Source organism: Saccopteryx leptura, chromosome 4 (genome assembly GCF_036850995.1).
Source record: "Saccopteryx leptura isolate mSacLep1 chromosome 4, mSacLep1_pri_phased_curated, whole genome shotgun sequence".
NCBI classification, from domain to species: domain Eukaryota; kingdom Metazoa; phylum Chordata; class Mammalia; order Chiroptera; family Emballonuridae; genus Saccopteryx; species Saccopteryx leptura.
The window spans coordinates 32,843,521-32,865,969 of NC_089506.1; the positions used below are offsets into that span (position 1 = coordinate 32,843,521).

The window sequence follows — 22,449 nt, forward strand, 5'->3', positions numbered from 1 at the left end:
CATCACCTCCCACCCCTTCGAAGAGCGCCTGGAAACGCCACCGAAACGCGAGGCGACCGCTAGCTTCGCCTTCTCCTGTCTCCCCCTGATGCGACTGGAAGGAGGACAGAAGGCGGGCCAGAGGCCAGGGGGCACCTCTCACCGATGACGCTGCAGAGCAGGCGCAGGCTGGTGGTGGAAGGAGGACAGAGGGCAGGCCAGAGGCCAGGGGGCACCTCTCACCGATGACGCTGCAGAGCAGGCGCAGGCTGGTGGTGGGAGGAGGACAGAAGGCGGGCCAGAGGCCAGGGGGCACCTCTCACCGATGACGCTGCAGAGCAGGCGCAGGCTGGTGGTGTCTCCCTCCCCGCTGTCCCTGGGGTTGTCCGTCCAGGAAGGAGGGAGTGGGATCCGAAGCCCGATGGGGCGGTGGAACTTCCGGCGCCTCGGTTCCACGGTGACAATGGGGCTGAACGTGGCCTGGTTGCCCAGCAGTTTGGTGACCAGCTCATCCGGGACAGGCTGGGCCTGCGAAGGGCCAAAGTGGGGACACTCAGCCCGAGAGCATCAGAGCGGTTCACGGGCAGGAAACAGCACAGTCCCCAAGGGGAAAGCGGCTGTCACTGCAGAGGGCAAAGCCAAGGGGGGTGTCCCCCTACTGCTGAACCGCAGGGCCCGCCCCGTGTCTGACGTCACTGCCCAGCCCTCCTCCTGGCCCTGCCTCCCCGCTTCCCGAGGATCTTCAATCCTGGGAGGGTGACATCTTTGCTCAGCATTAGATGTCCCTGCAGAAGGCCATGTGGATTAAGCACATATCTGGGACATTCATCAACTTAACAGGGAACTACTGCCTGATCCCACCCACCCAAATTCTTCTGAGCTGTAAGGTCAAATCTCTAACTGAAATTTTTGGGCCCAGGAATAAAGTGTGGAGGACATCCGGGGTCTGCGGGTCATCTTCCTTCAGGCCTTGGCCGTCTTCAGCTTCCCTGAACTCTGTTTGAGTACAGGGCCGGGGGTGGGGGATGGGGGATGGGGAGCACCCCAACTGGGGAGGAGGAGGGCTGTGTCACCTGCAGAGCCAGCTTCACTCTCTTGGTGACAGCATTTTCCGGAAACGTCGCCTGCACCAGGGGCACCAGCCTGCTCTTCAGAGAGCCCCCTTCGGGGCCGATGGTGTCGTAGTCCTGGCAGAGCCGGGACATGATCACGAAGTACAGGGGGAAGTCCGTGGTGATGATGCGGCACACCCTCTTCTTCTCCAGCTCCTCCAGGCTCCCCAGCTCTGGAAGCACCCGGCTCCGATCATGCTGAGCCCGGGCTCAGCCACCACTGTGTCCCACCACCCCTCCACCCAGGAACCCAGCGGCGGGGCAGTAAGGTCCAGCAGAAGAAGGTGCAGGGGACAGACCGGGCCCGGTGCTCACTCAGATGCGCTAGCAACCCAGAACTGGACTTCCTGGGTCGTCTCTAGTCTCCCCAGGTTCTCCAAACTCCGGGCGGCCCAACAGCCCACCCCAAAGTGCAACCTCAAATCCCGTCTTCCTGAAGGAAGGCCCCTGCCCGGGATCCCCGGGGCTGCTACCTTCATCCATCCCATTGAGGATCTGGTCCAGGTAGCTCTCTCCGTAGCGGCTCTTGTGCTCCTTCCACACGGAGCCGTTCTCACTCCGGAGCACCACGAGCTCACGGTCCCCGCGGCCGTGGGAGGCAAAGTGCGGGATCTCCACGATCACGGGGCTGGGGGACAGAGCAGATGCAGGGGAGGTGTGTGGATTCGGGCGTGTGCTTGCCTCGCCACGAACGGGGTTAGGAGCAGGGTGGAGCGCAGCTGGATCCTGCCTGGAGGGAGAGGGGTCCTGCAGCCACAGTGGGAGCCTCACCCACACGCAGGTCCGCACAGCGGACCAGACCTGCCTCAGGTTCCTGCGCCACACAGGGCCCCTGTGACCCACCACCAGGCCCCCATCTCACTCCCAGACAAGTGACCCTGCCCTTGGACCTGACCCCGAGAACCTGCCTGACTTCCAGACTTCTCCTCCACCGGGGACGACCCTCTCCGCACCTCCCCTCCCCCCATCAGTCTGTGCTGATGACCCGCCCCCTGCAGGGAGGCTTTGCGCAGTGCCCCTAACAGAGAAGAGCGACCCCAAGGCCTCTGCGAGCTGCTTTACAATCGGTGGGTGAGAGCCTGAGGAGGGGACAGGAAGTGGACAGAGATGAGAAGGCAGGGTCCCCTGGGCGACAAGACAGCGTGCATCGCGGCACCGGAGGACAACAAAGCCCCCGGCAGAGGCCAGTCTGCCTCGGACCTGGGGAGGGAGGGCCTCTGAAGCCCATGGATCTCGCCGGCCTTGGGGACAACGCCACAAAGCGGTCTTCAAGTAAGACCGTTTCAGAGCTGAAATAATTAAACCCTTGGGTAGGTGGGTGGGGTCCCCAAATTAGCCCTGTCTTCCATCTCCCTTCTCTAGTTTCATACAAGGTTGGACTGCAGAGGCTCCACCTGGGCTGAGGACTCTTCAGTGTACCCAGGAAAAGGCCGTTAAAGGGAGGAAGGGTTCCGGGTTCTGTTCCTCTCCGGAGAGTAGACAAAGGACATGGGGCTCCAGGGCTGGCCTCTGTCTCTGCCCTGCGGCTGGCGGACCTGGTGGTGGCTGCTGACAGGGCAGGGGTGGGCCAGCAGGGCAGGGACAGGTTAGGGACACGGCGCACACGCTCACCCGGAGCAGGGCCTCTCACCTCAGGAACTGAGCCCCCGTGGGCCCCAGCGCAATGATCCTGCTGGCCAGGCCCTCCTCCTCGGCCAGCGGGGGCGGCGTGCTCAGCTTCTGGGGCTTGACCAGGCGGCAGGTGATGCGAGTGGGTGCTGCACACGTCCGGGGCGGGATTACCACCCGCAGGCCATTGTGACGACTCCCTCTCATGGAGCCTCCCCGGGCGTCCACCATGAAGCTCACCAGGAACCTAGGGCACCCGCAGATCCGTGTTGGGCATCTAGGTGCCACCTCTGGGGAAGGGAGGGCGGGGCCCCGGAATCCCTCTCCCGGGAGCCACTCACCCTGTGTGGACCGGGCTGGCCACCGGGCTGATGTTGTCTGAGGTCTCTGTGGCCGGGCTGCTGGGGATGAGGGAGTCTTCATCATACTCCTTCGATGGCTGGGGAGGAGAGAAAGGCCAGCTCTGATCACCTCCCAGGCCGCAGGTGCTGGTCTCAGGACAGCGGACGCTGTGCCCGGCCGGGGAGCCTCGGGTGCCCTCTCACCAGAGCCACGGCGACCACTGGGAGAAGTGTGCCGCACACTCACCACCCCCGCCCTCTGGGCACCAGGCGCTCCTGGAGTCTACAGTGGAAGCACGGGCTTCTTCCTACCATCACGGACACTCCTTGGCCCTAGACCCCAGGCTAGAGCTTCCGAACAGACAGAGCGAGTCCTCGCTCCATCTGGCTGCGGTCTTTGGTCCGGCACCCACTGCTGACCGCCCACCCGCTCTCTAGCTGGGCCCCAACGTGAAAACTCTGCTCTTGGTTTTCACACTAGCGTTGGCAATTGTAAGATGACCAATCGTCCTCCTTTAGGGAGGACAGTCCTTCTTTTGCAAGTTCTGTCCTCCCTCGAAAAGTGTCCTCCTACATGTCCTCCTTTTTGATATTGGAAGTTTAATCTGTAAATGTCCGAATTCGATCAATGCAGAGTCGATCCATTGTGTGTGATGTGACATATTTGTATCTAAATGAGTAATTTTTTTACAATTATTATTAAAAATTAATAGGTATGTCAGCCTAATTACAATATAAAATATTATAAATGTTTTTATGATGCATTTATCATATTATAGTGTATTATTGTTTCAATGAATAAAATGTTTCTTTTATTGACAATATTGTTTTCTTCAATTTATTTTTGTCTTCTTTTCATTCATTGTAAAATATCTGATCACCCTAGCAATGGACCCTGTACCATCACGATAGCTATTTTGCTCTGGGCGAGCTGCTTGTCCTATAGGCACCAGAGATACATGAAGTGACTAGAACAGACCCTTTTCCCTGGTGGGAGGGTACTTCCTGTTTCCTTGTCTGGAAATGGGACAGTCCCGCTGCCTCATGGTAACATTACAACTACAGGGACATGGGACTGCCTCACCAGGGCCTATACATCACACGGACTTGTGAGAGCCCGCAGGGTCCGAATCTGTCCTCGTCCCCTCCAGGTCTGTTTTCAACTGTGCTCTTGCGCACGCTTCCCCACAGGTGCAGACGCCCTGGTCTCTCCCTTCCCTGGCCCAATCCTGCTCCTTTTTCACACCTTGCTCCTCCACGAATCTTTCCCAGTGACTCTGATCTGGAAAAACTCACACCGCACATTCGAGCACTTGGATATTTACGCTTCCTGCATTCTGTGCTAACTGGTTTCACGTAGCCGAGTCCACCCCTGCCAGTGGGACCATCAGCTCCTAGGAGGCAGGTGTGGGTCTCATAGTCCGCCATCCAGGCCTATATTGGGCACATAGTAGGACTCCAGTAGCGCCTGCTGACTTGAGTTCATAACTTCAGCAAGACGGCAAAGACAGAGGGTTGGTCCAGGAAGAGCAGGACAGGTCCACTCGGCTGCTTTCCTGTCGCCATTTTTGGCAGCCCCCAGGGAGAGTGCCCCAGCACCAGGGCCATCTCTGACCATAGCTCCCAAAGGTCACCCAATGAGTGACACCAACACCTGTCACTATGATATACCCAGCAGAGAACGGCTGGCTGGACAGCTTCACAGCCATTTGGGTCCAGGGCTATGGCTGCTGCATTTGGACACGCTGGGTCCCTTCAGCGGCCGAGGAAGAGGCCAGCCTTCTGGGGCCTCTTCACTGGGACACAGACATGCCTGGCTCAGTTATCAGGCCTTGGGCAGTCACTTCCAACCTCCAAACACCACACTACTTTCTTTTTATCCTAAAAAAAACCCCTTGCTCTGGGGCTGCGGGGGTGGGGAGGGAGGAGTGCTAATGGCATAAAATTAACTAAAGGGAAATTAATCATTTTAAACCATCCCTCTTTTTGGGCAAAAATTCAGGTGGCAGCCAGGGAAGCCACAAAACAGAGTACTAGAATGAATAACAGCCCAACGTGGGAATAATCTCTCCGACATCATCATCCTCTTTGTGTTGGTAATTTAAGCTCCCAATAATCTCCGAAGGGAGAGGAGGCAGAAGCTACCCCCTTTCTTATAAACGTAAGAGAAAAGGAGCACGGAGTCCTGCGACCTGCCCGAGGCTTCACGGCAGCGCAGGCTGCAGCCTCGGGCTCCCTCTCCAGCACCGCAACCCGCTGCCCCAGGCGTGCAGAGAGCACGTGTGCCGCAGTCGTGAGAACACGGCCTCGGACCCGAACCTCTGGCTCCAGCCTAATGATGTTTCACACGCCCATGGACTCTGTGGGACGCATTAGCAGTCGTATCTGGGGTGAGGAGAAGACCGGCAGCACCGGGCTACAAGCCCACGTGGGACCCCAGATCTGCGGGCTTGGTAAACGCTACGTGCTTTGCAGCTCTTAGTTCCTATCACACTGCAGGTCATCTCAAAGCAATCCGTTGTCTGGGGGTCCCCGTTCTCTGCAAAATGGAGAATAAGAGACATGATGCTTCTCACCTGCTCTGGCTCCTCAGATCTGATCACCACTGTCTCGGGTGTGACACAAGGAATCCTTGGGATGGCCGGAGATTCCACCCTGTGCACCAAGAACATTGGGAAATCAAAGAGATGATCCTTCTCAGTGCCCCTCTTTTTCCATGAGGGGTCTAAGTGAAACATCTCTTTACCCTCAAAATAACCTACCCAATCTGCCCCACACCACAGCCTGACCCCTCCCCCTACTCGCACATGCAATACAACTCAGTCTGCACCACTGAGCAGCCTCCTCCCTTCGCCCAGAGCCTTTCCCCGAAGCCCACTGTCTGTCCTGACCCCACCGAGGGACCTGCCTCCTCCACGAATCTTCTCCCGTACCCAACACGCCAGCTTTTAGCCTTAACGCCTTTGTTGACAGAGTCCTCGCTCTGGCCTTCACATCTTATTCTGCGTTGCGATAGGACCTGCTGGTGTGTGTTTTGATCCTATCAAATAAATCTGCAGTTTCTTTATGGCCGGGGGCCGAGTCTTGCATTTCTTCCTAACCGATGTTCAATAAATACTAACTGATTGTATATCCTTGTCGTTTCACTTCCTGCTTATTGCATGGCCCTGCTTTGCATAAGCCACCGGACTAAGCTGGCACACATTTGTCTTTTCAAAAAACACCGAGGGCTCAGTGTTTCTATACAGTTGTCACTGTTCGATTTATTTGCAAAACACCCCAGTGTGCCAATGCACCCAGAGCAGAATAACTCACAGCGTCCCAGGGAGGAATGAGAAATGTGTTTCAGGCAGAAACAGACTCTCTGTGGGTTTTCCCTAATGAACAGAAGGATGCGGTCAGTGCTGGAGCTTAGCTTGGCACCAGTGTCTAATGGGAACTTTCCTCATAGATTTCTGGTGAGAAGCTGAGCGTGTATGAAAGGAAGAGGAGGTGTGTAGATGGGACTGTGAATGAGGGGAAGGAGAAAGTCAGGAGGCAGAGACACCAGAAGAGGAGGAAAGACACACTGTGTGTAGATGGGACTGTGAATGAGGGGAAGGAGAAAGTCAGGAGGCAGAGACACCAGAAGAGGAGGAAAGACACACTGTCCAGCACACTGTAAGGGAGGTCTCCATGTCCCCACTTGGTGCTCCAGCTACAGAGCTAGGTAAATCCTTAGGGGCTAGACCCACGGTCCAACTGCCCATGTTAGTGGCACACTCAGGGCCTGGCCTCCTTGTGACTGTTCCCTGCTCTGGAATCCTTCTACTCCGAGGTGCATGGCTGGACCTCGGCCATCCACTATGTGAGCCCTTCTTACACTTGGTCCAGCTTCGGCACAAAATCCAGCAGCTCCTTCTCTTCATCTACATCCCTGGAGTCCTGCTTCTCAGCCTTGGAGCCGAGTTCTTCTCCTGAAAGCACACGGATTTGAGTGAGAGAAGAATGGGACTTTATCTTTCTTTTTATAATAAAGGGCTTGGCCTGGTCCTCAATGCCGAGGAGTGGAGGAAGGTCTCTGATGCTCGAAGGGGTGCATGAGCAATGTCTTGGGCCAGTCCGGTTCCTCCAGCCCTGGTATCAAGAGCAGGGCAGCCAGCTCCTAACATCTAAGTCTGTACCAGACTTCGTAGAAAACAAAAAAACAATCAGAAAGAACTTCTTTTGCTTGGCAAATTCCACTTCCCAGGAGCCCTTGTAGAGTGTGCAATGACACCGAAGAAAGGGTTGTTTCTGTTCTTTTCCGCACCGCGTACTACAGAGGAATACGCTACAATGGGGCCGCACCCGTTTGTTTTGAAGGGCGGTAGTGTTTTTGTAACCATGGCAGGTGGAACCGCATTGTTTCCTAAACCCGTCGCCAAGAGGTTCAAACTATGTCTGCAATCCAGACTGCCTCTTTCTTTCTCCTTGCTCGCGCTGGGCTTGGAGCCCTCGACCTTGCAGTGTCATTTGCTGTGACCTAGCAGTCAGTGCCCTGACTTTGCGATCTGGAGCTGACAGAATGAAGTAACAACAACAGCTCATGCAGTTATGATCACAAACACAGTGGCATGGGCACAGACACAGAGATGGACAGGCAGGGGCTCCCTGCCAGGGCATGGATCTTATGGGTGTAAACTCCTGTTTTAGTCAAGCTCCTGGCTCCAGACTGTTAGCCGCCAGAGGAGGTGGAAAGCAGGAATGGATTAGTGAGAGCTTGGATCGCTTAGGGTGAAATGCACTTGTGAGAAAGGACCACAGGGAACAGAAAGTGTTTCATACCCATTATAGTTATATGAGCAGTTCCTGGAAAGCAAAGAAGAGCCAAGTTTAAGAAAGGACAGGCTTGAAGTTAGTTAAAGCGAGAGGCATATTACCAAGGGGGACACAGGGCAGCTTTAATCATCTAGTTGCAAAGTTATTAATTCAAGGGTCAGAAGGATACCCAGCTGAATCCCACCATTTATATCCCGAGGGCTCCTTTCAAACTGAGGGTATAAGTGGTGGGATTCGGTGAGGAGATAGGCTTATCTAGGGCAGTAAAATACTACAAGCACTTGGTGATTCATAGAAGTAAAATCTGCAGTAATTTCCTGAAAAAGGGTATACCTCAAAACTTACTGATTATGTGGTCTTAAGAGCGGCTTATTTTAAAAAATTGCACAGATTTTTAAAACAGTGAATTGTTCGCTCAACGCTCAAGGAAAGCATCAGGCAGAATTCTGTGACAGTTCTTTACAGCTCTGAGAACTGACCTAAGTAGAATCAGATTCTATGCATAATATACACAAACACACATTTTCATGAAACTTCACAGGATTTTGTATTTTAATCTCCGAGATGTAGAGTTTCCTTCTAAAATTACATTAAAGGAGTATTTTTTTTTATATATAACAGAGAACATCTTTAAAAATCAGTTCTTTCTGGTTTCAGCACAGACTCTCAGAACTTGGATGTGCAAAAGGACACTTGAGTATGACAGGAAGCACTCGGGGCATGCTCAGAGCCCCATGTGACCCCGACTTTACTGGACCTTTGTTAAAGCTCAGACTTTACCTTCATCTTCAGAGACATCCAGGATCTCATCCACCGTCTCAGGGAAACTCATCCGGTGCTTGTCACTGACTAACTAAAATAAGAAAGAGCAGAGAATTCAACCCAAATAGAGCAGTGGCCACGTTCACTGAGCCAGCAGTTACCTGGTCATGACGGTGGAGACAAGGAGTGGGAAAGGAGGTTTGTCCTAAATGAAGAAAATCAGAGCTAAGACGCTCTCAGCCTTGAGGCTGACGTCTAAACAGGAAACGCCAGCTTCCCATTGCCTAGTCCCTGTCCCAGCCTCACCTTGCTACTGCCTTCTTAGGTCTGGTCACAACCCCAATTCCTCCTGCCACTAGGTGGCAGCACAATTCCATCTGATGGAGGAGACCCGGCCTTTCCTTTTGGCCTGGCTCTTTCTAGCAGGTATTCCAGAAACCCCAAAGAGCTCCATTTCTGAGAGTTACTCCTAAGGTCACCCTGTCTGTAGGCTGTGTGTGTTCGGGGTAGGAGAATGCCGGGAAGAAGCAGACGTACCATGACACTGGGTTCATCTGTGACAACCTTGAGCACGTCGGTTACAGAAATGTAGCCCAAGCGCTTGGCTATGGCCAGAGGTGTGGTTCCATTCTGGGAAAAACAGCGGAGAGAGGGTGAGACCAGACGAGGGAAGGGAGTCTGGGAGGAAAGCCCTCCTCCTTTGCATAGATCACGCTCACATTCTAATTGTTAAACAGGGTTCTAAGTGTTCAGGCTGCACCTCGGAACCAGGAGCAAGACCCCGACCCATCCGTGAGCCCAGACACGTGCTGGGCAGCAGCCGGGGTGTGGGAGAGAAGGAGGTGCGGCACTTCGAATCTGCAGCATTGAGCAGGGAAACCGTGAAATGAGAGCCAGGAAGTCTTGCCAGGACAAGTAAAAAACTTCCAAGAGGGAACCAACCGGGAAGAAATGAGTCAAGAAGGCACCGCATGCAACTTGAGAATAAGAGGCAGGGGCAGCGCTGTTTCCCGCTCTCCATGAAAGTCTCTGGGTGTCAGTAGCTGAGCATTAAAACGGTTAAGGCCTTATTTTTATTTTAAGTTCTCTGGTTCCAGGATGTGCCCGGGGTCCCATCCACAGTGATAATTTCAGTGACCACATCAATAACCAAAGGCCCGCCCACTTCCAGCTGGAAGCAGCCGTGCAGATGCCCTAGCAGAACTGTCAGATGAGGAAGTCATGGCCCCTGACATTGCTCCAGGCAACCCCGAGGGCCTGAAACAGCGCCAACCACCCAAGACACCTGGTTTTGCGCCTCGTACCATACTGAAAGCAGCTGCACACGGAAGTTTTAGAAAGGGTTGCAACAACTATATTGAAACAAAAACAAAAGCAGGAGAGGAAATGGTGTCTGAAAGGATAGCCTTCGGTCCACCAGAAAGAGAACTAGTCACAGCAGCCTGGAGCCCAGGGGGCCCAGGCGGCTGGGGCTCTACAGCACTGGAGCCTGGAGCCTGGGGGGCCCGGGCGGCTGGGACTCTACGGCACTGCGGCCTGGAGCCTGGGGGGCCCGGGCAGCTGGGACCCTGCGGCACTGCAACCTGGAGCCTGGGGGGCACTGCGGCCTGGAGCCCGGGGGGCCCGGGCGGCTGGGACCCTGCGGCACTGCGGCCTGGAGCCCGGGGGGCCAGGGCGGCTGGGACCCTGCGGCACTGCGGCCTGGAGCCCGGGGGGCCAGGGCAGCTGGGACTCTGTGGCACTGCAGCCCACCCAGGCCCCAGACATACAGGAAGGGTAGACTGAGTGCCTACGGTTTGGGGACCTCTCACAGGGCTGCCCATGAGATCAGCTTTCCAAAATCAGGAACGGGGGGGGGGGGGGGGATACTCACCGAGCTGACCTCGTTTGGGGAAGCACCATTTTTGAGAAGCAGTGTCACGATGTCTGTGTGTCCTTGTTGGGCTGCCTGGTGCAAGGGGCTGTATCCTAGCTATAAAGCAAGGTGGACATTTTGGCAGGAGTAGTTAGCTTTGAGAGAAAGAACTGCCCACATGCTACAGTTTATCCATTGTCTATATGCAACATAAAAAATGCATTTGCCCCATTTCCTCCTCCAGGGCAAAGCTTAAAATTGTGGCAGAGCCCCAAGTGTGCCCAGAGTCTCTCTGGCTGCATTCTAATTTGGCACTTAAGAAGTATCAGTATAGGAGTCGGGTCTTAGGCGTCCCTGTACCTTAGTCTTGGCATTGACGTCTGCCTGGTGCTGTAGCAGAAACTTCACCAGCTTGATGTTTCCATAATGACTGGCCACGTGGAGGGGAGTATAGCCCATCTGGAAAGCAAGAGACAAAAATGGGTGACCAGCAGGGCTTCTGGGTATATCAAGAGCCACTGTGAGCTGTGCGTTAATAAAATCCTGATTAAAAGGGAGAAGGGACGGGGAAGCCCTCTGGAAGGCTGACAGCTGCTACAGGTGTGAGCGTGATGCGTGGCTGTCTGAAGCGATTGGCCCGGGAAGGAACAGGGCCCCGTGTCGGACAAGTGAAGTCTGAGACGCCCAGGAGGGATCTGAGAGGAGGCGGAACAGGCACCTGGAAAACTCAGGTGGGACCCGGGGAAGAGCTCTAGGTAAGGAGACGCCTGTGGAGAGTTTAAAGCCTCGGAGATGAGGAAGGTCGCCTAGAATAAGTGCAGAGAGTAGAGGGGTCGAGGGGGCAGGTACTGAGGCAACACTTAGAAGATCAGAACAGAAGGCTGTGAGGGACCAGACAAGAGGTCGGAGGAAAACCAGGTGACCCGTGTTTTAGAAGCCAAGAGAGGTTCCTCCAAGCAGGGAACAGCCATCAGATCCTTTGCTGGGAAGGGGGCTCAGAAGATGACACTTGGTGGCATGGAGGTCCCAGACAATGCAAACAAGGGCAAACATATTTCCACTAGGAAGGTGAAATCCCATTGCTAAATGCCCCCAAGAGGCTGTCCAAGGCACTGAGTTGTAGTGTAAAAAAAATTATAGGAACTGGTCATTGTTTGAAATGAATGGGCTATGAGTGTTTATTCATTTGTGTTTTGGCCGCAAAGGAGCTGATTTTCAAGGACTCTGTTCCCTCTAAGGACCAACAAGCCAAGGGCCTCTCAGCCCTTTGGTCATAAGGGTCCCTGCAGGGCTGGTACCTGATTTCAGACACCATCTTGACACAGAAGCTGCAAGCTGAACCTCAAATGATGCTATGGCTCTGGAACCCCCACATTCTAACCCACAGTATGGGGTCTCTCAGGGCAGGACCCCAAAACACTCAACTGGGCCCACAGAGCAGCCTCAGAGATCCAGAGCATTCCTGGTTTTCAAGCATATTCTTGTGGAAGCTGCAAGCAGTTGGGGATAAAATACAGTTTCTAGGTTTTTCTCAGGGAGACCTCAACATCATGTTGTCGCCTGGTGATCCTGCGGAAGGCTGGAGGGGGCTGGGGCTGGAGGGGCGTCACTTTGTCCCTTCCTTCTAATACAGTTGCCTTGTGCTGGAAAGGAACACGCCCCTTCTTCTAGCAGATGGAAACACTCTCCTCCCTTTGGGCTCAGAGTGGCTCTCCAGCGCCTCTCACTCAGGATGTCACATTAGCTTGTCCCTTCCAGCCTCTGACTGTCACCTGTGTACTATACTGCAAGTGCCTCGAGGCAGAGCCCTTGCCTGCGCTGTGCACGTGACCTCAGCCACCTCCACGAGCCCCGTGCACACAGAGGCTCATAGATACTGAGCTCAATTTAAACGCTGGAATCAAAGTGAGTCCTGGGGAGCCTGCCACTTTGACACCCTGCTCATGTAAGACAGGTCTTAGAATCATGATGAAACATTCCTCCCAGTTTTTCACTTTGGAGGCTCAAAGGGCTAGCAAACTTCAAACTTCCCAACTGGAAAGTGAGGTTTAGGATCGGTGTCTTCAAACTCCACTGCCATCCCCAGTGGCAGAGAAGTCCGCATCACTGGGTCCTTGGAGTTTCAAAGCTCAGAGGAGGAGTCAGTTCTGAAGCGTGAGGGAGGCAATCACCGGGCAGGGTACGGGCGCACACAGGGCGGGAGGCTGGGGGAGCCTTACCCGGGTGGTGGCATCCACTGTGACACCATGTTTGATCAGCACGTCTGCCACTGAAACGTGGCCTTCTTGTGCTACCAGGTGGAGGGGAGTGAGTCCGCTCTGGAAAGAAAAAGAAATTCATCAACTTGCAGCCGGTCAAGAATTCCAGGCCACAATGAAAGAGTGCTGAGATATGGGAGCCGAACCTGACTCTGCAGCCACCAACTAGCTACCTGACCTTGGGAAAAGCTCTTCCAGTGAGAAGCCTCTGTAGCCTCATCTTAAACATGATGTGTTTACACTCAGAGGTCAGCAACATTTTCTGTTAAGGGCCAGATCGTCAATATCTTAGGCTTGTATCTCTGTTGCAACTACCCAGCTCTGCCAGTTAGAGTGAGAAGGCAGCTATGACCAACACATAAATAAATGGGACGTGGCTGTGTTCTAATAAAACTTTATTTACACAAACAAGTGGTGGGCCAGATTTGGCCAATAGATCATATTTGCTAACCTCTGAATCAGATGAACTTTATGCACTTTCCAGTTATAACATTCACTATTTCCAAGACTCAAGATGAGCGCCAGAGCCTTGGTTTCCTTATTTAGAAAATAGGGATTATCACTGACCTTTTTCAAGGGCAAAACAAAGATCACTTGAGAAAGCAGATGAAAACTCATTGAAAAGCACCATGTGCCGTTTAGATGTGGCGTGTGTTGAGATCTAGCCAGTGCTGCACCGTGGAAAGGATGGAGGATCTTGCCAGGACTAAAAACACCGTATTTTTGGAGTTCTCATCACAGCTTTCTCATGAAACCAGTAACGCACCAGAGATCTTGTCTGATTTGTTCACACTCCCACAAAAATGTTAGAAAGTCTTCTCTCCTCTGTGCCTGCAGACCGCAATCCACTTTCCCTAACCGCGGGGCAGACAAAGCTGCAATTCCTCTGCCGTCAGGCAGAGGGCAGAGCCCGGCCGTTCCCCAGGGACTCCACCTGCCAGCCTCTGTCCTCTCTGCCGACCAGAGGCCCGTGAGCAGCTCCTCTCCCCAGCGGAAGCCTGAGCAGGCAGGTCATCTCCCTCAGGCCTATGGGGCTGGCCCGGGGGGAGAGCAGGCCACAACTAACCCGCCCTTAGGTCAGTTTCAAGCTTCAGGGCGCCTTGCCTGATTCTTGGTATAACACAGTACTAATCGCCTCATAGAGGTGATGCGTGGGTGAGTGAGGATGTCTCCAATACAGAGAATCACCGTCATCCTCAAGGCTCCTTAAGGGACCCACTTTACATGATGCAAAGAGGAAATCAAAAACCCCATCCAATGGAGTGATCCTACCGTAGAACTTCCCTCCTGGGAGTCTCCTGTCCCAACATGCATTAAAAGAGCCAATGGATCCACATGTTTTTAAGAGATCTTAAGTTATCCTTAAAAATGCACGCCTTTCTGAAACTGTACTATGTTCACTCATCATCTAAAGAAGTGGCTCTTCATATTGTATGATTCCATGTATATGAAATGTCAGAACAGGCACATTCATAGTGACAGAAAGTAGGTCAGCGGTTGCCAGGACTGGGGGCTCGAAGGACATGAGAAGTGGTGGCTAATGGGCATGAGGTTTCCTTTCAGGGTGAGGAAAATGTTCTGAAATTAGACAGTGGTGATGGTTGCCTAGTTCTACAGAAGTACCCAAAAAACACTGAGTAGTACAATTCAAGAGGGTGAATTTTATAGTATGTGAATTATATTTCAATGAAATTATTTTAAAAAAGAAATAGTCTTAGCCTTTCTTGGGTCGTGCATCCTTTTGAGAGGCCAAAGAAAACTATGAAGATGTCACCCAGAGAAATGCTCACGTGCCCATCCTCCCAAAATGTTGTATACAAATTTGGAAGGTTTCTGACTCACACTTATAGTCCCTGGATTGAAAACTCCTAGTTTAATGTATAGGTTGACATTTTAAAAAATATTTTTTCAGCCCTGGCCAGTGGCTCAGTGGATAGAGCAACAGCCCAGTGTATGGATGTCCCAGGTTCGATTCCTTGTCAGTGCACACAGGAGAAGTGACCATTTGCTTCTCTTCCCCTCCCTCTCCTTCTTTCTCTCTATGCCTCCGGCAGCCAGCGGCTTGATTGGTTCACGCATGGGCCCTGAGCACTGAGGATAGCTTGGTTGGTCTAAGTGCATCAGCCTCAGGTGCTAAAAATAGCTCAGTACCTGTGCAACAAACCCAGACTGGGTTGCAGGGTAGATCCCAGTCCAGGTACATGTGGGAGTCTGCCTCACTGTCTCCCCTCCTCTCACCTAAAAAAAAAATCTTACCTACTGAAAAAGAATATTTAGTACCAGATTACTTAATATATTCCTGATTATAATACTGACCTATATTTGGGAAAGTGTACTGTGGATTTTAATATTGACCTTTTTTTGTTTTGTTTTTTGAAGATTCTTGAATCAATCTATTTAGAAAGAATCAGCAGAGGCTTTGGCATAGATAATCTTGGGGTTATGCAACTTTGGGTATAAGCAACCTCTCTGAATCTGTTTTTTTCTTTTATAAAACTAAGATAAAACTGACAAAGGACTTTTGTGAAGATCACACACACACACACACACACACACCACCTAATTCAGAACCTGGGCACACAGTGTGTGCTCAGTATTCAGACATAATATCTAGTTAGCTAATACTAAACCATTACTGAGACCACAGGGCCAATCTGAAGGTGCCATGTTTACCTTGTTCCCCAGGTTGCCATTGGCTTGTTTGGAGAGTAGCAGAGCCACCATCTCGGCATGACCCTCCTGGGCAGCCAGGTGAAGGGGGGTCACGCCTTGCACTGACTCCGCGTTCGCTGTTGCCCCGTACTGCAGCAGGCTGCGGGCCACCTCCATCTGGTTCTGCTTGGCAGCAATGTGCAAAGGGGTGTAGCCATTCTGAAATAGAAGAATGGTTCCAGGAATGCTGAGTTGACAATATGAGCACATGGCTTAAATGTAACACTCTGAGGGAGGGCTAGGCCTGGTCCTTGGCCTGCTGGTCACCCACCGAGCAGGGCTGGTGTCACCCAGGCAGGTGACTTCAGGAAACCAACCAAGTCTATGTGATTAGAAGAGGCCCCCAAGAGCCAGCAAGTGCCCTGTACCTGTTCTCACCATCTATTTCCTGTGTCACGCTCTGACAAACTGCTGTGCAGGAAGTGCTCTCACCGACACATGAGAGGAGCCATTAGGCTGCTGATGAAACACCTAGAATACTAGGTAGGTAGGAATGAAAGGATCTCGCTTCCTCCTTCCTGCTCTAAGAACCAACCCCCAACATTTCGTCCAGGAAAAGGAGCGGAGCCCTTCCTCTTTCCCGGTGCAACTGGGCCCAGTGCTCCCTGGGCTTGCCAACTTCAGACAGGTGGTGTGAGAGGACATGCACCCAGCAAGGGACTTGGGGACGTGGAGACAGTCCTGTTCCGTGCTAACTAGCCCTGCAATGGGGGCAAGCTATTCAGCAACTTCTAGACTTCCTTTAGTATTCCTTAAAGCTTTTAAAGGTACATAATAACATCCCTCCTGTTCTTAAAGTTGTTGACTAGATCAAATATATTATTTGAAGGTGCTTTCCAATATTAAGGTAGGAAAGTAATAAATGTCGGTATGGTTCACAAGCTTTTCTCAGTTCACGCTGACACGAGGAGCTGGCCCCAAAGTGGTCAGCTGTGTTGCTGTGCGCTGTTTATTCAGCTGGCTTTTTTTTCCAGCTGGCTTTTTTCCCCCTTTCATTTTTTTTGGTAGTAGGACTTTCTCAGTGAAGGAAGCAGTACATGGGCTTACCTTCTGGAGTAAGTTGCTTATCCCACTGAAGACAGGTGACAGTGACCTTGGTCATCACCGTTAAAAACCACTTTCACTTACATTATCCCCTTTGAGCTTCACCGCCACCGTGTACAGCAAATAAGGTAGGCACTTCCATTATTTCCCCACTTTGCGGATAAATAAGCCAATTCCCTGAGAGGCTAAGTGCTTTCTCTAATGTCACAGGGTAAATGGGATAACTGAGGACCCACGCCTGGCCTCCTGACTCCAGGCCCCATCTTCTTGCGGCTGGAGCTGTGCTTCTCAGATTTCATTGTGTCCAGAATCTCCTGGGGTCTTCCTAAAATGCCGACTCTGACTCAGAAGGTCTAGAGAGGGCCAGGACTCTGCATTTCTAACACGTTCCCAGGTACTATTGGTGCTGAAGGTCTAAGAGCCACACTGAGTAGCCAGGTCCCAAAGCGCTCAGGGCAAAGGGGGATGCCAGGGCCGAGGACCTCTGAGCAGGACCATGACTTTCTTAGCATGTGCCCAGCCAGCCCCAAGCAGATGGCATCAGGCATATGGTCCCCGCCACGCTGGCCAGCATTCTTCAAGCTGTCCCAGAGAAACGCATGTCCCCTGCTGACCACGGCCATACTGGGGAAACCAGTATTTCTGATTCTGCCAGGATCACTGATCGGAAACAGAAAAAAAAATGGGGGGGGGGGCCATACAGTAAAATCACAGTTTTACAGCGTTGGAGGTCAGGCAAAGATCCATCGGCAACGCGGATGCTTTGGAGAAATGAGAAGTTGTAACTTACCCAAAGAATTAAATTGAATTAAAAAGTCATTCCCTTTAAATAATTAGGTAAGATAATTCGAGTGTTTCTCCTTTTTAATTCGATTATGTTAAGAAAAAACATTAAATTATTCTTTGTAGGCTGTTTTCTCACAACAAGATCGGCATTTTGACTATAACAAGTTAATTAAACAAAATGAGTTTTGTACTCTATCCAAAGAGAGCGAAGAAAAGATGTACGGTTCAGTGGGTGGAGCCTGAGACATGGTGCGCGCCCCAAACAGAGGTCCTTCTCCCTAAGAGCCTGCTCAGGACAGCTGCCTGGACGAGCTGGACAAGGCAGGCGAACCCCTCGCTGGTGCTGGCCCTCCGCCGGCACTCACGGCACAAACGCCGTGGTTACTAGGACTCCTTTTCCTGCACTAAGGACAGTCACTCGAGCAATTCAACGTATATTCATGGAAGCATCCTCAGGAGTCCTAGGCCTCTTGGGCAGCTGTGGACGTCCACACTGGCAAGGATAGCACCCTGTCCTGCCAAAGGGCAAGCTGGCCCTGGAGGTGGCTTCCGGCTGCCAGGTGACCCTGGTTAAAGCTGAGATAACAACTGTCAGTCTCAGAGCAGGGCCGGCCCTCTGAGCTTCCTCCAAACCAGGACGAAACAGGATGAATGGCCTGGAGGTGACAAGGACAAGCAAGGTGGCAGGAGAGTCAGGGAGAGGTTAGGGAGGGCTAGGTGCCAGTAGACAACTCTGCACGTGTCCCCAGGGAAATGAGCTCATCCCAAGGCTGCACGCTGGAGAGAGCGCCGCCCAAGCACTGAAAGAACATTAGCATCAGAATCAGATAGGGGAGGTTTGGTTTGGGTGCAGACAGATTTGCATGTGAAATTCTACAAAATTGCCAGACGACTTGGTAAACTATTTTTTGCCATGGAAACAAAACCCATCTGTATAGCATTTGTGCTTGGATAAATCTGTCTTTAAATACCACAAACCTGGCTCTGGTTTCTTTTACACAAGGAGGGATGCGAGGAGGAGGGGAGTCCAGCTTTTTATTTTTAGATGCAGGAGTAAGTCATATCCTAGCAGGGCTGCATGCTCTGTCTACCCAGTGACGTGGGCTTTTGCTACAACAGTGGCAGTGACAGGGGCCCGAGGACACAGGGGCACCCGGAAGTCACTGTGTCTGCAGGAAGGTGGGGCCCCACAATTCAGATGAGCATCCATTCTGGGGCGGGAAGACAGACTGAAAGCCCACAGTGATTTTCCCTGACTTGGCCGAGTCCCCGTGAAGTCAGCAGGTGTCAGCTACAGCCACATACCAGCCCACCCTGACAGCTTCCCCCTGAGGCAGCACTCAGATTCCTGCCACCTGGCTGAGTGCTGGGGTTTCTCTCCCAGAAATCATCTCTCTGAATCTTGGCTGCCCTGTTGGATGACGAGTTCCCAAATACAGGGTTCTTCTGTGTCCTTATGCAAGCCCTGCTCCCTCTCTTCACCCCTTCTCCTATGTGTGGCCCCCAGCCCCACAGCGACCCTCTCCTCCCAGACAAACACTGCACCCCCTTTCATCCCACAGAAGACAGCCTGTCCCCCAAAATGATGCTCTGCTCAGCTTCATCCCTACACCTTGTATTGCCCCACCCCCTCCTGCCGCCAGTCCGGTCTTACATAAGCAAGCCTGGTCAGCTCCGTTTACTCAGGTTCCCTTAAGAGGCAATGACCCCGCTGCTCTGAGCAGCGCCTTTCAGAGGCTGCACGAGGCCGGCACACTGGACAAATGTCTTCCATGCAGTATGCATGGGTGTGCCTCGTTAAAAACCACCACCTCTAACTCTGGCCAGGTAGCTCGGTTGGTTAGTGCATCATCCTGATACACCAAGGTTGTGGGTTTGACTTCTATGAGTCAGGGCACATATAAGAATCAACCAATGAGGCCCTGGCCGGTTGGCTCAGTGGTAGAGCGTCGGCCTGGCGTGCAGGGGTCCCGGGTTCGATTCCCGGCCAGGGCACACAGGAGAAGCGCCCATCTGCTTCTCCACCTCCTCCCCTCCTTCCTCTCTGTCTCTCTCTTCCCCTCCCACAGCGAGGCTCCATTGGAGCAAGGATGGCCCAGGCACTGGGGATGGCTCCTTGGCCTCTGCCCCAGGCGCTAGAGTGGCTCTGGTCGCAACAGAGCGACGCCCCAGAGGGGCAGATCATCGCCCCCTGGTGGGCAGAGCATCGCCCCCTGGTGGGCGTGCCGGGTGGATCCCGGTCGGACGCATGCGGGAGTCTGTCTGACTGTCTCTTCCCATTTCCAGCTTTAGAAAAATTAAAAAAAAAAAAAAAAAAAAAAAGAATAACCAATGAATGCATAAATAAGTGGGACAACAGATTGCTATCTCTCTCTTCCTTCCTCTCTCAATCAATTAAACCAATCAATCTAATCAATCGATTAAAAAAGGAAGAAAAAAACACCATGATCTAAACGTCCGAACTCATAAGAGACATAGATTTGGGGGTGACTATTCACATTCAAAATAGGCCCCTTGCTCCAAGGTCCCCGCAGATCTGCCCCCAGCCTTACTTCTCAGTGTGTGGCCGCTGTGCTGGAGTCGGAGGCCAGCACCAAGCACGCGTGGAGGTTCCCGCACACGCGGACCTTGGAAGGCCCGTGTGCAGAACTCAGCTGACACTCAGCGCTTTGGGAGCCACATTTGTTGAGTAAAAAGAATCCACCTCTGTGAGGCAGCCTGTTATTAAGAGGTGTTGCCCACTTCCCACCTGAGTTCTGGTCCCCAAATAGTGGTGATTATACTGCAGGTAACGATCGTGAAAGCGAGGCAAGATTTCTAGGTGAAAATGAAAGCAAACCAGCAACGCCTTTTGGTTGGTTCTGGAACAGCCCTCCCGGATGGAGTGGCCAAGGGCTGAGGCTGTGAGACACCTTGGTCTGGTGCTTCTGTGTGGACCAGGGCCGGCTTACCCAAGCAGGACTGTGTGGGGAGCCACCCCGGGGCAGCAGCAGCTTGACGATGTCCAGGTGGTTGTGGTGGACAGCCACGTGCAGGGGAGTCAAGCCGTTCTGCAGGGGGTAAGACCAACAAAGGGAACAGCCTTCACTCAGTTGACTTTCTACTTAGTGATCCCTTTAGCTCTAGGCAGCACCCTTCTGGGACCCACGTCACTTCCTCTTTACAGGTAAAATCTGGTTAAAAATTATTCCAGAACCCATCTTGATCAGAAGTCACTAAGCACATAACCAGCTGGACCCAGGGCCACCTCCTGACTCCTGCTGGGCCCGATGGGACAATATAATCAAGCGTACTCACTCAGGGTAGGGTAGGCCACCGAAGGTCATTCTTTCTAGATAGCTGCCTATTCGAAAGATGGCCAAAATGGGCCTGACTGGTGGCGCAGTGGATAAAGCATTGACCCACAAAGCTGAGGTCGCTGGCTCTGAGCACGGGCTCATGAGCGCAGGATTGCTGGCTTGAGCAGGGACTGTCCACACAATCCCAAGGCTCGCCAGCTGGAGCCCAAGGTCGCTGGCTTGAGCAAGGGGATACTGGCTTGGCCCCGGTCAAAGTACATATGAGAAGAAATCAATACACAACTAAAGTAAAAGCAACTACACGTTGATGCTCCTCAGTCTCTCTCTCCCTTCCTGTCTCTCTCTCACACTCCCTTTAAAAAGAAAAGACCAGATGGGCTTAGGCAAGAGATGCTCTTCACAAGTGGTCAAGCTGCCTTTAGCCAGGAGGCTGGCTCCCAGCCAGAGAGAGGGAGGGAAGTTCGGGAAGTTCAAACTCACTTTTCCAGCAGCATTGGGGTGTGCGTCCCGTTCCAGCAGCACCTCCGCCACCCGGACCTTCCCGTACTTGGCCGCCACATGGAGAGGGGTAAATCCTTTCTGAGGAGAAACACAGGCTGTCAGGACCAGGGGGAGCCACGGCTGTCCTCCCTGGTGCAAGGGCCCTTGGCAAAGGTGGTATCCCACCCTAATGAGCATGGAGGCACCAGTCAAAGAAAGGGCACAGCATTTCTGAGCCCTCCGAGAGGCACGGCCTTAGGGAGCGGCAGGCTTCCTCTACCACCCATCAAAAGGTGGTTTATGGGAGCATAAACCATCTTTTGCTGTGATTCAACTGCTAGCTCCCTGAGAGCGGTGGTTGGGTCTTACTCCTTCTTGTGTCCCAGAACCTGTCTGATTTGGAGCAGGTGCTGAGCCGAGAGCGATTCCAAGATAAATGGATGAAGGCTGGTGGGTGGGTGAGAGGCTACAGCTGACCACCTTTCTGGGGCAGCACGATGACATATCAGGCTCACAGCTGGTGGCCTCTCCTGTGGGTGCTGGCCTTCCCAGTTGCTCTCAGCACAACGGAGGCACCACGGAGGACCAGGTGAGAATGCCCACCCCGTGCCCCCTGCCCGGCTGCAGAGCACGGGAGGAAGAAGGCCGTACCTTGGTCATGCACGTCTGGGAGGCTTCCTTTTCCAGAAGCGCCAGCGCAGTGTCCACATGCCCCTCTCGGGCTGCCGTGTGCAGGGGTGTGTGCCCGGCAGTGGTGGCCAGGTTGGGGTTGGCATTATTTTCTAGCAGGAGCTTCACCATGTTTGTATGGCCAATGCGAGCTGCACAGTGAAGGGGGGTCTGGTCATCCTGGAACCCAAAGCAAAAAAAAAAAAAAAAAGAAAAAGAAAAACAGAGACTACTAAATTTATTTAATCCAAAGCTTCATTTTACAAAGAAGGAAATGATGCCCAGAGAGGTCAAGTGACTTTCTCAAGGTCACACAGCTAGTAAGATGAAGAGATGGGATTCAAATCATATCTCTGAGTTACAGAAACCAATATGCTATCTTTTATTTAATCCTTACAACAATCCCTCAAGTTAGTAATTATTTTTATTTAGTTGCCCAAAAGCCCAGCCTTCTCATCTGTGAGATGGGAATAATAATATTTATATCAACCTCCTAGGACTATGGCTAGGATCATGCAGAGAGTGTATAAGCTGTTTCACACAGCACCTGGCACTCAGTAAGTTATAATGGTGATTACTGTCTCCCAAGCCACATCCAAGTGGACACTTGTCTTTCCCTTTGACATTACTTTGGTTTTCTCTATGTCATTAGAAAGTCTAAGCTGCTGAAGGGGGAAGAGGACTTCTTCACCCCTTCCCACCCTTCCTGTTTGTGCCTGATGCTGAAGGGTTCAGTGGTGAGGC

At 52.5% G+C, this 22,449-nt stretch overlaps 1 protein-coding gene across 1 annotated transcript in view; it reads right to left on the bottom strand.

Annotated features, from left to right (window-relative positions):
• ANK1 (ankyrin 1) overlaps positions 1-22,449 on the bottom strand; it is a 225,514-nt gene that overhangs the window by 44,583 nt on the left and 158,482 nt on the right. The window contains exons 14-30 of the mRNA XM_066380407.1: positions 21,688-21,885; positions 21,037-21,135; positions 20,209-20,307; positions 15,389-15,586; positions 12,677-12,775; positions 10,818-10,916; positions 10,476-10,574; positions 9,140-9,232; positions 8,621-8,693; positions 7,847-7,870; positions 6,903-6,996; positions 5,617-5,695; positions 3,041-3,138; positions 2,722-2,946; positions 1,565-1,719; positions 1,053-1,264; positions 303-507 (exon numbers count right to left, since the gene is read on the bottom strand). Coding sequence (XP_066236504.1) covers positions 303-507; positions 1,053-1,264; positions 1,565-1,719; positions 2,722-2,946; positions 3,041-3,138; positions 5,617-5,695; positions 6,903-6,996; positions 7,847-7,870; positions 8,621-8,693; positions 9,140-9,232; positions 10,476-10,574; positions 10,818-10,916; positions 12,677-12,775; positions 15,389-15,586; positions 20,209-20,307; positions 21,037-21,135; positions 21,688-21,885 — 2,149 coding nt within the window. The remainder of the gene's footprint in view (positions 1-302; positions 508-1,052; positions 1,265-1,564; positions 1,720-2,721; positions 2,947-3,040; positions 3,139-5,616; positions 5,696-6,902; positions 6,997-7,846; positions 7,871-8,620; positions 8,694-9,139; positions 9,233-10,475; positions 10,575-10,817; positions 10,917-12,676; positions 12,776-15,388; positions 15,587-20,208; positions 20,308-21,036; positions 21,136-21,687; positions 21,886-22,449) is intronic.